At 43.5% G+C, this 16,476-nt stretch overlaps 2 protein-coding genes across 6 annotated transcripts in view; both read right to left on the reverse strand.

The window, feature by feature from the left end:
• Positions 1 to 1,446: 1,446 nt before the first annotated feature.
• Positions 1,447 to 10,762, reverse strand: LOC131582766 (uncharacterized). Its single transcript, XM_058846235.1, has 5 exons — positions 10,759 to 10,762; positions 9,455 to 9,566; positions 8,998 to 9,327; positions 6,465 to 6,587; positions 1,447 to 3,756 (listed from the first exon to the last, which is right to left on the reverse strand). Exons 1-5 carry the CDS (start codon positions 10,760 to 10,762, stop codon positions 3,690 to 3,692), a joined length of 636 nt encoding a protein of 211 aa, XP_058702218.1. The 3' UTR covers positions 1,447 to 3,689.
• A 126-nt stretch (positions 10,763 to 10,888) lies between these two features.
• SALL1 (spalt like transcription factor 1) overlaps positions 10,889 to 16,476 on the reverse strand; it is a 17,391-nt gene continuing 11,803 nt past the window's right edge. For all 5 annotated transcript variants that reach the window (XM_058845930.1, XM_058845928.1, XM_058845927.1 and 2 more), the window contains exons 3-4: positions 13,464 to 16,476; positions 10,889 to 12,402 (exon numbers count right to left, since the gene is read on the reverse strand). The exon at positions 13,464 to 16,476 is cut by the window's right edge and continues 397 nt beyond it. In XM_058845930.1, the coding sequence (XP_058701913.1) occupies positions 11,962 to 12,402; positions 13,464 to 16,476 (3,454 nt within the window). In that variant the 3' untranslated portion in view covers positions 10,889 to 11,961. The remainder of the gene's footprint in view (positions 12,403 to 13,463) is intronic.

Consider the following 16,476-nt stretch of genomic DNA (forward strand, 5'->3'; position numbering starts at 1 on the left):
AAAATGCTCATAATGACTTCCTTTTTTATGTGTTCTGTTTTTAAGGTAACCTAAATTATATCACCAAGATATTATTTGCACCTACGCAAAAATTGGGGTGTGGCTGGATTCATATGGGGACCAGAGGCTTGTGTCTATGGCTAGCAAAATCACTGCAGCCATAATAAAGTCAGATTGTGGCCACATATTCTAAGAAATAAAAGTACAAGAAGAATTCTAAGTATATCAGATCCTGCACCTAATTTATGTTACAGGCAGGAATCGGACTGATATTTGGCCACCAGCCATATAATCTTTCCAATTTTTGCAGAATCTCTTTTACAACACAGGGCACATGATCTGAAGAAACAAATACTGATGCTCCTCTATTTCTTTCTAAAACCCAGACTGATACATTGTCACAGTCCCAGAACAGAAATATTAGTCTTCAAGCAGCGGTGCAGAGCAGTTGTAAATAAAACTGATAACCTGACCTGTCTGAAGGAAGACTCTGCATTGAAGAAATGTATGTCAGCTCCATTTACCTGCACATGCCTTTGACAACAGCACAGTCCTGCAGCCCCCATGTGCAGCTCCTGCCCTCCCAGAACCTTCCCAAGGATGGATGCACGAGGGAGGAACTGACTGCACAGACACTGACTGGTATAAACTACTTTTATTTGAACCAGTTGAGGGCTGCTGCCACCCAATTTTCTTTTCTATCCAACTTCAGCTATCCTATATAACTCTTAAAATTATCATATATATCTCTTCAACCAATAGAGTTATTCTCTTGTCAGCTCCACTATTCCTCTAGCATAAGACATGAAGCAATGGGAAAAAGTGAGAAAAATCCCACTGATATTGTTTTATCTTAAAAAGATAGGAAAAGATGAAATCTTTCTAATAATGTCCTTGTGATTCTATAACAGTACATTAAAAACACAACACAAACTAGGAAAGTATGAGCAGTGGGAAATCTGTAATATATCACTAGCCTTTTTTCTTCATGTCTCCAAAATAAACTACAACTTTCCCATGTTGAAAAGTTCTTCCTTAAGTTAATAAAATCTGTCACTTTCCATAATGGTTGATTGGAAGAAAGTCCACAGGTGCAGTATTCTGTTGTTCACAGCTTGGGAAGTCAAGGCTCATAATAAAAAGCCCTCTGTGTTATGGTCCTCCTTCCCCATCAATTCACATCAAGTATTATTAGAATCATCTGCCACCTCAGTGGTGCTTCCTCTGTGCTCAAACTGCAGAAGCAACAATGACATTTTACTGCTCTGCAGGTGCTGCTGTGTGTGGTCAGGGACACAGAAGTGTGGCCTGCCATTGTTCTCCAGCAGCACTTTGATCTCAAACACAAAAAAGCACAAAAAGCCACAGAGCTGCCTGCCCTATTCATTCTTATGCTGAGCTGATACCAAGCACAGAGCGAAAGAAGAGGTGACAAGAGCTGGGCAATCCATAATATTTATTTCAACAAATGCTTCAAATCTTTTTAAACATCATAAAAACATGGCTCATTAAACTACAACAGCCTTGAAATTGTGTTATAAAACCACAAAACAAAAATCAATACTTCTGCTGGAAAGGAGGTAATGAAATATATCGAGTTGGTTGAAAAGTGCTTTGTATGAATCATAATATTATTATGTGCACATCGCTTCTGCTCCCAATACTTAAAGTTAACAAACTAGGGAGTGTTTTCTATCCCATCACTTAAACAGGTGCCACAAGGTGGTATTTATCAGTTATTTTCCAGACTTGATCCTTCTGCCGTAAATAAGGCTGGATACAGGAGGCTTAGTAAAAGGAGATCAATCCAGTGCATATTTGCTACCTGAGCTTCAGCTGCTGTATTATTTCACAGTCTGATCAATACTGTGCTCCACAATAGCAAGGGAAAAAGCCACAACATCACCCTGATGAGTCACTGTAGGTTTACTGCTGAACCAGAAGGAGGTAACATTTCTGATTTTATAAAGAGTAAATTTGGTTTGCAGCATTTGACCACTATTAAATAGTTTAACTCTCTCTTTCAAGTCTTTTCCAGATTTTCAGCAGTTACATAAACTCTTCTGGAATCAACACTCCCTCTGCTGAAACAAAATCCTGTGAAATATTACTTAGAACTCTCTCATTATTTTTTAAACTCGGGTTATTCAGTAAATTCAGGGAAATCTGGTACTTAAAAGTATTTAGATGCTGACAAATAATAATGATATCCGTATTTTTCTCAAGAAAAATCAACTATAAATACCTAGAAACAATAAAAAACAGAAGGAAAAAGAGATTGAATAGTAACTAAATGAGACTAGCCAAAGGCTCAGCAGTTACTTGTAGCCATTGTACACTCACCCTCCTCAGAAATAAACCCCCAAACCTGCTAAACTCTGTTTGTAATGTAATCAGAAGACAGCAAAGACTTCACATCATGAAATTAGTTCATTTCAAAGGAAAGAGCTATATCCACACAAGTTATTTCATCTTGAAAAAAGAAGAAAACTCTGTATCAAATCAATTGATGGAGAGTGGAGGGAACTAAAAGCAGATTTTAAGATTTGTGCAGAGTACTTTCACTATTTCCACCAAAAAAAGAAAATTAATTATATTCAACAGAGTCTAACCTGGGCTCTGGGAAGAGAGGAATACAGAGCATAACCTGAGACTTTGAACATCTGATTTGCTGAAGAGAAACAAGATTCCTGATTTAGGACAAACTCATCTGAAACACTTCCATAGTTGTGTAGCCAGAACCTTTTCTGCACATCACTTCATACATGAGCATTACAGGGCAGACTGAGCCATTTTCATGCACCTCAGTCATTTCAAAGTCTCCTGTACTGGAGACCATGCTGCATGTCCATCCCATCACTTCAGACAGTTGTGGTGGCACTGGGAACACTCTAGCTGTCCACTCACCATGAGAAAACAAAAGCTTGATTTCGTACCCTAGCAGAAAAAACTCACTTCCTACAGCATGTGAGCTTCTAATCCCAGCTGGGGAATGGTTCTGCAGAAGCTGAGGAAATGCCATCCTGTAAATGAACATCTCAACTTCCCTTTGGCATAAGAATGAACCAGCTTCTCCAATTCCAGCAGGAAGCCTCTCCAAATTATGCTTTGATTTTACTACTTAACGGGAGGAGGAGAAAAGGTGCTACAGCTGGTAGCTACTGATATTTAATCTTACACTTATTTTTACTTTATTGTTTTCTATAAATAGTCTTGTCTTTCACCAGCTCTACTGCTGTTAGAACCTTTTCCAGTAACTGTCAACATTACACAGAGCCTTAACCCCTGAGAGAGAAAGAAAGAAATGAGGGGGTGGAAGAAGAGAGACAACTCCTAATCCTGAAGAGAGACATATCACATCATCACAGGACTCCCTGCTACTTCAGAGCCTTCTACATAACCAGCTGTACAATAATCTCTCATTTGCTTAAGGTTGAATCTCTCCAAAATGTTATTTGGAAATGCAGCAGCCTGGATCTGACCCTCTGCAAAGAGCCAAGAGTGTACTGCCTGCATCCCCCCACAGCCACATCCCATGTCAGCTACGGGTTCCTGACAACATCCTGGCTCCATTGCCCCCACCACTTGTATACATAAAAACTAATCACACAATAGACTCTTTTTATTTTTCAAATCTGATTATTTGATCATACAAGCACAGTGAAAACTACAGGATTAACTTTTAAGCTTCACCTAATATGTGGCAAATAATGTACTGTGGTACCAGCAGAGCACTTCCAGATGTTCCAGTAGATGCTGAAATGCAAAATAGCCGTGTGTGGGTTATTTTGGAACCATTTATGTTCTCAGAGAGTAGCCACCTATGTTATACACACATTGTAAAGGAGCAGTGAGAACAGTTTCCTATCTAAATAACCAAAATCAGCAAAAATTAAAGGTAAGGTCATTTTACAGAAGACATCAGGAGTTTGGAGCAACTGGCTGAGGTCATGTGTTCCCAGAAGCAGAAATGAAACTTCCATTTCCTAAATTATTCCTTCACATTTTAACCACAAGCAAGACATTCAGATAAACCTCCAAGGTTCCAAATCAGTCATAATTAAAATGTAATAAATACCATTCAACAGGGCTAACAATAAAGGAATATGTGTGCATCAAGCTAGTGCATCCTTAGAGAGGGAAAACAACAAAACCACGGGTTCAAACAGCACCAATACGGGAATTAAATTCCAGTATTGTTGTTAACTTTTCATTTTCACTAATGGCTTTTAAGAAAGCCAGACAACTTTCCTCAATCCATTTTACCTTTTCCCTCCATTTGACAAATATTGATTTTCATTTCCTCCAAGTTTAAGTGCATTGAATGCTACTGTGACTGGTTTGCTTGCTTTTTTTGTTTGTGTCCCAGCTTTATTGAGGATGCCAGCATGAATGCATACAGCTTTCAAAAGAAGGAATTGGTTTAATAACTTCTTAAGATCCAGGAGAGAACACAGGGGCCCAGTCTACTTTTTGTGTAGGTCATGCAAGAAAAGAGACTCTAGGTGCCTGTCTGATGTCAGTAAGGAGACTGCTGTAGTAATAGCCTCCGTGTTTTAAGCTGTTACTGCTGTGCCCTGTCACAACAGGACAAATTATGGAGTGTTCTCCCCCCACTTCAGTGCAAATTTAGACATACTTCAGTGGCATTTTAAGCTAAGCCTATTTTGTAGGCAGTTGTTCCTTTAGGAGGCTTGGTTTGGAAGGTAACACCTCGTGAAATTCTGGCTCAAACAAGCTGTACCTTTATGAATTCTTTTCTGCCTGACTCACTGATACATAAGCTCTACCTCCTTTTGTAAAATGATCTCCTTAAGCTTTGCAAACCTGCCCAGTACATTTTGGACTCTTTCCTATCTTAAATAAGGAACCAAATAAGAACTGGCTCAGTCTTTGTGGTGATATGAATGAAGAGTGCTCATGAGATCTATTCCACTCATTCAAATACAGAAGGGGGAGAAATCTCAGCAGACAGGAATAAACAACTGAACTGAAAGGGAAATAAAGTAGCCCCAAACAGCCACATTCAGCACTACAAAAGTTGTCTGTGCAGCTCTCAGGTACTCTCCAGTGCTAGAAGCCAAAATAAGTTCAGCTGAGTTAAGCAAGGGGGTTAAGTTGTTTTATGTGTATCAGCAGCAGAGGTCTGTGCTGGAGTTCAGGGTTCCCCAGCTGAGCTGTGGTGATTTAACCAGCACAGACAGCCCCGTGCTCAGCAGCCACAGCTCTGACACAAGGTGCTGAGAGGACTCAGTACTCAGCCTAGACAAGTAAATAGACACATAAACCTCTGAAATCTGTTCTGTCTCTCTCTACATAATTTGCTTTCTATGGATCCCACCAGAAAGATGGGGTTCACATGAACTCACATTTGTACTGAACATGATTATCCACTTAGTTATTGTACATATGAAAGAAATGTTAGCTTCACTAAGTATTAACTGACATTTTACAGTCCTGATGAAAGTAAAGCAATTCAGAGTTATTCACTGCTAGGAAAAGCTGATTTTCAAAATAGGCAGTGCTTTGAAAAAAATCTTATCATTCATCTGATTAGTTTCACTGCTTTCACTTTGGAATAATTTTTAATAAAAAAGATGAGGAAAAAGAATGAAAGTAGTGATGAGCAGGGTTAAATCCATTATAGTGTGCCAGACCACTCCATTTTTTGCTTTCCATATTCAATTCTAAATAGTTCTCTTGTTGCACCACCTGATGCCAGGTGCTTCAGGGCTTCTGCTACACCCACCTGACATTGTGATGCTGCATTTTTAAGACCTTTAAATAATGAAAATAGACCTTTGCACTTCAGCACTGTGCTGGTCAAGAGAGCTGTCTGTACAGATGATGTAAATGTCTGCTAACATGGAGAGACTTCTTTTGAAATGAAATAGCACCAGAAGTTTCAGGGTTGATCTTTCTAGAGAGAACCTTCCTTACTAGCAGAGGTGACCAGGTATAACATGGGCACGGACATGTTTTTGGTGCCCATCTAACCTGATTTTAAAGCTCCTTCTAGAAGTGACAGTAACTTCTGAAAGTTCAGAAGAGCTTGCAGCTAGGGTTAACTAACGAACTGCTATACAAAGAAAGATGGCATCGCTTTCTTACTTTACAGCTCTCCAGTGGTGCTCTCACTGCATTCTCTCAGTCTTACAAGATGCTGGCCTCACTCACCACACAGAGCATTGCACAGAGTGACTGCAACCCCCATGGACGTGTTCCTCACCAGCTCCTGCCATGCTAGACAGGCACAAAAGAAAATTCCTCTTTCCTGCTCTCCTTTTATCACTCTTCTGCTCCCCTTCCCATATGACTGAGAAATTTTGCCTCTTAAGAAATTTAGTTTGTGAATTCAAAAATACATGTCTAAATTAAAACAGAAGATGAAATGGAAATTGAAGAGATTTGTTATTTAAACTAGAAATGTCATTTTAATCACTATCATTCCTACACCTCATTACCTGTAAAATATTTCAGTCACTGGGTGTGGTTCAGGGCATCCTGGTACCCCATGTCCCTGGAACAAGATCTTCCCTGGGAGGAGCCACCATGCACTCACCATCTTCCAGGCATCTCCTAGGCCACTGTCAAAGGGACACAGGGACTTGCTCAGGGTAACCATTCCAATATTAACTGTAACCTGGATGTAAAGCCCAGAAATATCAAATCAGAAAATCAGAAATACAGCAGTCAGTAACTCTGTTCTCAGCTGAAGTTCCATACTTTCCAATTATTCCTGTTCTTTCCTATTAAGATTAATTTTTTGAAGGCTCTACTCTTCAATGTTTTGCCTGGAGATACATATCTATATAACAGTGTTTGAAATCTTTAAGTCATTATATTTCAGCTTGGCAGTTAACAAACATATTGCTTCCAGCTTATATAAATAACTGTACCTACTTATTTGCAAAACATTATTTTAACTTCTGTCAAGTCATATGCATGAGAGAAGGAAATTTTAAAAAAAAATTAAAAGTTATTTTGATTGGGAAACAAACAAACAAACCCTAACCAAAGAGGAACAAACCTGGAGAACTGGGGAACACTGACAGGAAACAAACCTGCAGAGCTATGGAACACTGGCAAGGAGACAGCAAGACAGAACTGTCGTGCTACAAAGTCACACCTTCTGCTGCCAAGTAAAACTGGCCTCCTGCAAAGACACAGCCGCGCAAATTGTGACTTCAGGGCTTTCAAAAGAGGAATCGGGCTCCAAAGAAATGGTCAAAACAAGCAGCAACCCTTGCATTTTGATGGTCAGCAAATATTCTTCACAAAGCAGGAGCAAACCGAGGCATTTGTTGTGTGCTGCAACGGGGAGGGCTTGCAACCTTGCCCCTAATCTCAAACCAAAGCCCAGCCAAGGAAGAAACACTGAAATTCAACAGACTTTTCCCTGAGAAAAGGGTGAGGATCTGGTCGTCATCAGCACACGAAATAAACCGGGCAATTTGCGGCTTCCTCTCCCTTCTCACGCCTGCCTGGCCAATACGGAAACCTCACTCCCGCCCTCCCCACGTGCTGCCCCGCTTCTCTCTCCGCTCCGCCGCTATCGGCCGTGCTTTTACCGAGCCCTTCCCTCCGTCTGTCCCGCTACATCTTTGTCCCTCTGCCGGCCACCGCGGCCTCTCTTCCTGGCCCCGCTGGGCCCCGAGCGGCCCGGGCGGGCTGCGGGCAGCGGTGCCCCGGCCAGCCCGGTGCTGCCGCTCCGCCGCGGGCTCTGCCCGAGCGGGCAAGCTCCGCACGACATTAGCCCCATTTTTAAATAAATCACGTCTGTTTCTGGGTGAAGAAAATTACCCGGGATGATTAAATGATTGCGTTGAACGATCGCTGGCGCTTAAAAGAAAGAAAAGGAGAATACCAACCCACCCCACTGTGCTTTATTTTAATGGATGATAAAATTGTGATGGGCGAGAGGAGGTGAGGGGGGGGCGAAGGGGGGGGAAAGAAAACTTTGTTGCTAATGAGAAAAATGAGGCCGCGAAAACAAAACCGTAAAGAAAAAAAATTCTATTCTTGAATAAGGATTAATTCAGTGTCTGTGAATAGGAAACGCTGCGCTGGGTAATTGCAGCGAGGTAGCGCGGCTCCCAGCTGCGAGGCGACGCGGGCACCTTTGTGCGCTTGCCAGGACAGCTCTGGGGAGAGGTAACTTCCCCCGGTCCCCACGGTCTGGCGTCGAGTAACGGGAAACTTAAAATTCCGCGTTTCCAGAGCAAATTATTCCCCCTCTGTCCCCCGCCCCGCGTCCCCTCGCAGGAGGCCAGCCGGGCGCTCCGCCTGACGGGGCGCGGAGCCCCGAGCCGCCTCTGGCCCCGCACCCTGCGGGCGCAGGGACGATGCTCCCGGCCTCTGCAGCCGGCCGGCTCCAGCCCCGGTCGGAAATGCCAGGAGAAAGGGAACGGAAGGCTCCTGAGCAGCGCGGGGAGAACGGCCGGGCACCTTCCGCACAGCGGGCGGCACAGCCCAGACACCCATGGCTCAGCCCGAGCACCCATCCCTCTGCCCGAGCATCCATCCCTCTGCCCGACAGAGCCCGGGCATCCATCCCTCAGCCCCGGCACCCGTCCCTCAGCCCTGGCACCCATCCCTCTGCCCGAGCATCCATCCCTCAGCCCCGGCACCCATCCCTCAGCCCGACAGAGCCCGGGCATCCATCCCTCAGCCCTGGCACCCATCCCTCAGCCCAGGCACCCATCCCTCAGCCCAGGCACCCATCCCTCAGCCCCGGCACCCATACCTCAGCCCGGCAGAGCCCTGGCATCCATCCCTCAGCCCAGGCATCCATCCCTCAGCCCAGGCATCCATCCCTCAGCCCTACAGAATCCGGGCATCCATCCTTCAGCCCCGGCATCCATCCCGCAGCCCTGGCACCCATCCCTCAGCCCTGGCATCCATCCCTCAGCCCGGCCCGGCCCGGGCACTCTCCCTCAGGCCGGCACAGAGGGATTGAGGCACGGGGCACGGGCCGCTCCTGCCGGCAGCACCCACCTCCGCCGAGGCAGCGAGGGCAGCGCGGAGCGAAGCAGCAGCACGGCGGGGCAGCGCCCCGGCTCACCGGGAACCCCCGCCCTGCCGCGCTCCGGGGCCGGAAGGGTGTCCAGGGGAGCCTCGCCCGCCGCAGCCGCCGCACGGCAGGGAAACGCTTGGGCAGGGCTGGGGGACAAAAGGCTCTGTCCCCCGGCTGGGCTGGGGGAGCGCAGCCCCTCGGGCAGCGGCCCCTCCTTGGCCCCTCCGCCGAGCCCGGGCTGTGCGCGCAGGGTCCGCTCACGGAGCGGGCCGGGGGAAAGGCCCCAAGGTACGAGAAAGAAAATCGCGCTGCTTTTTTTTTTTTTTTTTTTTTCTCTAGGGTTTTTTTTTAGCTATTTTTTGTTTGCCTTTTTCTTTTCTTTTTTTTTTTTTTTTTTTCTTTTCTTTAACCCCGAATGATGCCAAGCGCGTACATTACCCAGCCGCAGGAGTGTCCGGGAAGTTCCGCGAGTGCGGGGCCCGCCTGCTCCGGGCGCGGCTTCCCTCGGAACCTAAAGACTCCAGTTCCCCGTGGGAAGAGGCTCCGAGGGCTGAAGTTAAAGGCACTAATGAAACTCAAGCCGCGGAGAGGAAACCCTCCCGGAGCGCTGGGGGCTGCTAACCCTTCCCTGGCAACTTTTCTGTTGCACAAATTTCGACTCAGTTTAAAAGGAGAATTAGTTAGTATTTCACTGATAAAATCATCAAAATCCTTTTAATTTACCTTTTTCTGAGACCAAAAGGTGACTTAAAATTCTTAAATATTCACATTGACAAGCCAGCTGGCTCTAGCGTACAACTTACATGTTAACAAAAATGCATATCATGTACCAGGTGAATCATCACATTCCAACAGGAAAAGTCCTAAAGACATGAAGTCCAAGAGGTATCCAGACTACAGCGTTAATACGCAGGATTCATAATCATAGGAAGGGGAAAAGTTCCTCGCAAAAAGTATTTCTCACCCCAGCTCTTTAGTTGTAAGTCCTCTCTAATGCCCAATATGCAACTCAGTATGGGAGTATATTCTTGTTTAAAAAGGTGGGCAAGTCCCCCCACAGGAATTTCAGTAATCCTGAAAAATAATCCTGTAACACAAAATGCCTGAATCTTTGAATTGTTAAAAAAAAAAATAAAAATATGTATATATAGTCATGCGGACACAAAATTGGCTATGCCTGTTGGTGGTTTTGAAGGCATAATTTGAAAGCAGCCAATCAGATTTATTTTTCATAAATAGTAATGTAAGGAGATGAAAATATTGGGCTCAATTATGTTTGACAAACTTCCATTGAGGTTAATGAACATGGCAAGTGTTTAAGGGAAGCCAAATCATGTGCAAGGCCAGAGCAGTTAGGTTTTGTTTGGTATGCTTTTTTTTACAATCAAGTTATAAACCCCACATAGTATATGGAGGCTTGCAAGTGGACATCTTAACACAGGTATAGCAGCGTAAGCATGCCACAAACATACAATCTCATAAAATAAAATTAATATCAAATATAAAGCATTTGAACCGAATCAAGCCTTAAATGTAATAAATTATTTCCTTCAAAGGAAACTTACCTAGGCTCAATAAGGTCTTTGCTAGCAGCATTTTTTTTTTTTAATAAACAAATTAAAAATGCCAAAATATCTACAATTTTATGAGAAGAAGGAGTTGAATAGTTAAGGAGAAATTTCTCACTATTAGGGGGTATGAAAAATATACTAGCAATTAATATGCAATACATATATGTATACCCATACTTACAGATATAAACACACACATACAACCTGGACAGTTTGTGTTAACCAAGGGAGAGGCTAAATAATACAAAGTGATTACTAAATACAGGTACACTTTAAAAACACAGAGACAGCGAATCTTTTATCTGTTGCAAAAATGTATTTGATTACTCGAGTAAAATTACAGTATCTCTGCTGTTAGTAAGTATTAAATGTTAAAGAAACTGGACTTCTTTTCCTTTCAACTTTCCGAGAAAGTGCATGTAACAGTCCAAGGTTCCCCCCCGTCCCCCCCAATGACTAATACAAAATAAACAAACACTATACTTGTTCCCTTGGTCAAGGAGTAGGGCTTGGTCTTGTAAGGAACGTATGTACATTTTAATGAAAGTGATGTCTTATTGTATATACAGGAGCATCTACAGTTGTCCACGGAAGTTGTTCAAGATGCCATACTTAGCAGCATTGTGAAAGTCCAGCACATTTTCTATAATGGATATACCTACAAGGCAAAATGTTACGTCTCAGTTTCAACTACCAAAACAACACTTCAGTATCTTCTCTAATAATCCGCGTGCTTATTACTGTACAGAAATGTATTAACATTTAAGACGACTCAAGTAAAAAGCACAATACAAATAACAGTTCAAAACAGAAAATGTTAAACCTACAAAAATTAAAGCAGTTTTAATTTTATAATAAAAATCAAAAACTGAGCTGTGTAAAGGACCCACACTGTTCAGTCTATATTCTCTCAGTCTTTTTCTTAATTCTGTCTGGAAAAATTAGACAATGTGTTTGCTGATAAAGTTTCCAGCAGGATCAAAGTGTACATTTATATACAGATTTTTATTAGAGATCTAATGTATCACTGAGGCATCGCATCAATACCAGAGTTTGTGTTAAACTGGATATAGAAAATAAGTTAATGCCAGAATAAGATCACCTAGCAGAACAGACTTGCAACTGCCATAAATGTTACAGCAAGTTTACAGCACTCTAGTCGATTAGTATTTAGTTCAAAATACGGGAGACCAAAGTTAATGCTTGCATTTGTTTGCAAAGCAAGGTTATATCACTAATAAATAAGCTCTCTTAGAACTCTAGAAGTAGAACATGGTACAAAACAAAGTCTTTGTAATGTTGTAGCCTGCAGCTTGAAAAAAACAACCCTAGGTTGCACTATTTGCAGGAATGTTATTTACGGAGATTTTTTTTCTAATTTGTTACAATTTCTTTGTTGTCTTCCACAAAGCGTGTAAAACGGAAGTTAGTTCCATTTTCATTGCTTGCCATTTTCTCCAGACCAGCTAGAGGTGCATTGGGTTCTGAATTCTGGAGCTTCTCCAGGCTTCCTGTCAAGCCACTGATGGGAGAGCTGCCACCATTGCCCAGGCCCCCCGGTGCTGGAGGGATGCCCCCATTCTGGATGACGGAGATCTCGTTGGTCTTCATGGCCAAGCCATTGGAGAGTGCAGCTGCATACTGGTTCCAGAAGCTGGACGGGTCTCCATTCCCTGACCTCGCAGCCAAATCCTTCTGAAACATTTCTGGGAACTTTACAGGATTGCCTCCTAGAAATGTCATGGGGCCGTCTACAGAAAGTCGTCTGCCTCGTCTTGCAGGAGTACTGTTCCACATGTGAGTGCCCATGTGAACCTGGAAAGAAAGAAAGGAACAAACAAACAAACAAAAAACAGAGGTTGACCAGAATTTCAAACTTATTTTGATCACAGAGAAGGCAGTAGTCCATGAACGTGTCCAGTCTTGTTACATAATGAATGGTATTAAAGATAGAGGATACAGGGCTCCATTTCCCATTTTCCATCTGGAATAATAAACTACTTCTGGGTTAGCCCATCACCATTACCCAGAATAACCTGTTCTCCCACTGAACAATGCATTGCTTCTTACTCTTTTTTTTATTACACGTATTTAGTTTGTAATGACTTTGCATTATTCTGTCAATTGCAGATAGCTGCTTTCAGGGCTAGAATTGCTATGTCCACTTTCATTGCAATGGTAAGTATTGTATTTGACACCCTTTACCCTATAAATGTCCTTTTCAGACAGGCAGAAAGTATCCTTTACTGATTGCTCATCGGAGAGCCTCGTGTATAGACAGAATGGCCTGAAAGTAATTATTCATCTCACATTACTGGCAGCAACCTCTAGAGAAATACTCTGTCAACAGAAAAATGTACACAGTAAAGTGCTCAACTGGTGTTCTAAAACTTAAGTGTATTTGCTTTCTCAAACACATATCAGTAGGAAATGTTAGTTATATAATCAATTAAAGTCATGCCCATTATTTCAGAATTATGTTAATAGTTTTTTTAAACACTCATCTTACATGATACTTATGAAAAAGATCACATTCAAGAGCCTTTCACTTCTTGAAGAGGTGTGTGAGTTACAAAATGCATTTCTCTGTTAATTAATACTCCTACCATCATTTGGCTGTTCTGTTTCACACTCTGCATAGACAGGCTTTGCTGGTAGATGAATTTTAATTAAGTCGAAACAGCACATACCTCAGACCTGCTGCCAACATGAGCACTCAACAAGAGCCCATCTAGGTCTACCAGAGCTGACTAAACACACCGTCACACCACCCAAACACCCAAAGGTACCACTGCCGCAACATTAACAGATGTCAAAAATCAAAAACCCCCAGCAGGGAGAAAATGAAACCGAAGAACAGTAAGAGGAAAAAGTACCTTCAGATTGCCTTTTGTTGTGAATGCTCTTCCACATATAGTGCAGGCAAAAGGTTTCTCACCAGTGTGCGTCCTTTCATGGATCTGTAGAGCACTGGAAGAAGAAAACGTTTTCCCACATGTGTTGCAGTAGTGCTGTTTTGGAGTTCTTCTGGGGAGAGCAGGGAGCAGCACAGGGGACGTGGCAGAGGACAGGGGCCCCGAAGCAACTAGAGCAGAGGGCGCTTCTTTGCTGTCCTGAGGAGAGCCATGCACAAAGCCGTTAACCTCGGTCTTTATGAGCGATGACAGTGCATTAGCGGGCATCACCGAAGAGTTCTGATTGGGGCCGATACTGGAGTTGGGCTCAAAAAGCTGTGATGGTAGATCTCGCATTTGATGTGTCAACATATGCTGCTTCAAATTACCCTTTGTGGAAAAGCCACGATTGCAAACTGTGCAAATAAATGGTCTCTCTTTGGTATGACTTCTGTAATGAATGTCCAAGGCACTCTGACAAGCAAATGTTTTGCCACAAATGTCACATGCAGTATTTTTAAATTTACCTCTATCTCTGAAAGGAAAGAGCATACTCAGGGACTCTTCTTTAATCATTTTATCAGTGTTACTAGACGTCAAGTCCAAAGCACCACTGTTAGCAGGGGTTGGAGACAAACCGTTGGCAAAGTCACTTGGTAAAGCTCTTAATGGTTTCTCTTCAATACTTGGTGACTTGTGGTAATCATTAGTGCTGTTGGATGGGGACAAGGCCTGCATGGAAGAGGTAGACTCTGAGACAGCAGGGCTTCCAGCACTTTGGCTTTCCATATCACCACCAACAGACGACGAATCGTTAGTTAAAACGTCCCCTTCCACTGACCCATTTTCTACTGACTTTAGGCTTGCCTGAAGTTGTTCAGCAAGGCCAGCATTGATCATCTTCATTTGATTTTCCAAAGCAGCAATACTTGACATTTCCAGGGGCAGAGGGGAAGAAGACAAGCTGTCTTGTGATGCATCCACAGATTTAGGTGTATCTGGCACGCTGCTGTCAGGACAGTCTTCCATATTCTCATCTGAGAAGTTGTCTATATCATCAAAATTTTTATCATCAAAAGATCCCGTATCTGATTCCATTGACTCAGGATAGTTTTCTGTCACTGGGGTGTTGGGGATCTGCCCTCCCATGTGCATTCGGATATGCTGCTGTAGCACAACGGCATTGGTGAATTTTTTCTGGCAGATCGGGCAAGAATGTTGCACTCTCAGCGGGGGCATGGCACGATGGACACTGTAGTGAGTCTTTAAGTTGCCCTTAGTAGTGAAAGCACGACCACAGATTTTACATTTGAATGGCCTCTCTCCAGTATGGGTGCGATAATGCATTTTCAGTGCGCTCTGGCAACTGAGAACTCGATGGCAAATGATGCACTCGTTAGGATCAGTTGCCTTCTTGTCAATGTTTTCTACGAGTTGCTGCAATTTTGACGTTTCAGATGCTGGCGTTGAATCCAATAGTCCTCCAAAAGGAAACTTTGCCTTGAATTGCTCTGACATAAGAGGCATCAGTGGATTTGTAAAAGTGGCGACACCGCTGGAGCCCGAGTCTGCTGCCGGGGAGCTCACGGAGCTGCTCATGCTAGTGATGGTGCTTGTATTTTGGGGGTTTTCTTCCGTTTTGCCATTTGAGGTAGGCAATGCACCAGCCTCTACCTCATCAGAAAGTCCATTGGAAATTTTTGATGTGGGATCAGCTGTTCCCGAGTCACTCTTGACAGAGCAGGGAGGGCTAGCAGAAGGATGGCTAATGGGAATCGGCTGAGGCTCCTCAGTTTTGATGAATGGGGTCAAGCTTGGAATTGTTGGTGGGAGTGGCAGGCCAACAGAAGTTGTGAGGGTGGAGAGGACTGGCTTGCTGTCCAGCCAGCTCGTGACAGGTTTCTCTGGTGGTATAGACATCCCATAAGGAATACCCGTGCTTGTAGGAATATTGTCCAAATGCTCTGGCACTGGGTATGGATTCATTTGAATATGAGGGTATTTTTCTTTGTGACGCTGAAAGTGGACTTTTAAGTTTCCCTTTGTAGAGAACCTGTTTCCACATATGTTGCATTTAAATGGCCTCTCGCCAGTGTGAGAACGCAAATGAATCTGCAAGGCACTGTCACTCCCAAACACTTTAGCACAGAACCTGCATTTATGCTTAAAGAATGCCTCATCTGAATTACTTTTTGCTTCAAATGCAGTTACATTTGGTGGCTTGCTTTTCCTTTGCTGTGCCAAGGCAGTCAAGGAGTTTAAATCCTCTGCAGGTGTTCCAATATTGGACAAGGGACTGGAGAAAACAGAGTTACTAGGGGTGGGCTGAGGTAGAAGTGGATTAGATGCAGGACTTAATAAACTGCTTATTGCAAAAGCTGGTGAAGATGATGCTGATACTGGTGGGTTGGTGAGCTGCGAGCCACCAATAGTTGAAGCCACTTTTTCTGAGGACGGTGTTGTAACTGCTGCTGCCAATATGTTAATATTTGGAGAAGAGCCACTATTGGATGGAATTAGAGTGTTGCCAGGGTTGCTCTGAGGTAGCTGTATAGGGGGTAGCTGTTTCACACCACTGATGCTGGCAGATTGACTAGCAAGGCTTTGTGCTAATCCAGCTGCTGCAGCCAGCTGCTGGGATAAATGGGAACTTAATGTGGACAAGGGGTTGGCAGATGTTCGTAAAGTACCTTGAGAAGGGCTAGAAGATGTTGGCATGTCTGTATTTTGGGTAGCCAACAATAATATTTGGTGACGAATTTGTTCAATCAGTTGCAACTGATGGATCTGCTGCTGCTGCAATGCCAACAGTTGCTCCATCAGGGCAGGGACAGCGAGTTTAGTGCTCGATGCCCCGTTACATCTCGCCTCCTGTGAGAACTGTGCTACTGCCACTTTAGTACTCTGCAGGTTTTCAATTATTACATTACTATTTATCACTGAAAAGTTGCCTAGTGTTGTCAGATCCCCTATGTGAGGTAGAGAGGTTGTTACA

Source organism: Poecile atricapillus, chromosome 10 (assembly GCF_030490865.1).
Source record: "Poecile atricapillus isolate bPoeAtr1 chromosome 10, bPoeAtr1.hap1, whole genome shotgun sequence".
NCBI lineage: Eukaryota > Metazoa > Chordata > Aves > Passeriformes > Paridae > Poecile > Poecile atricapillus.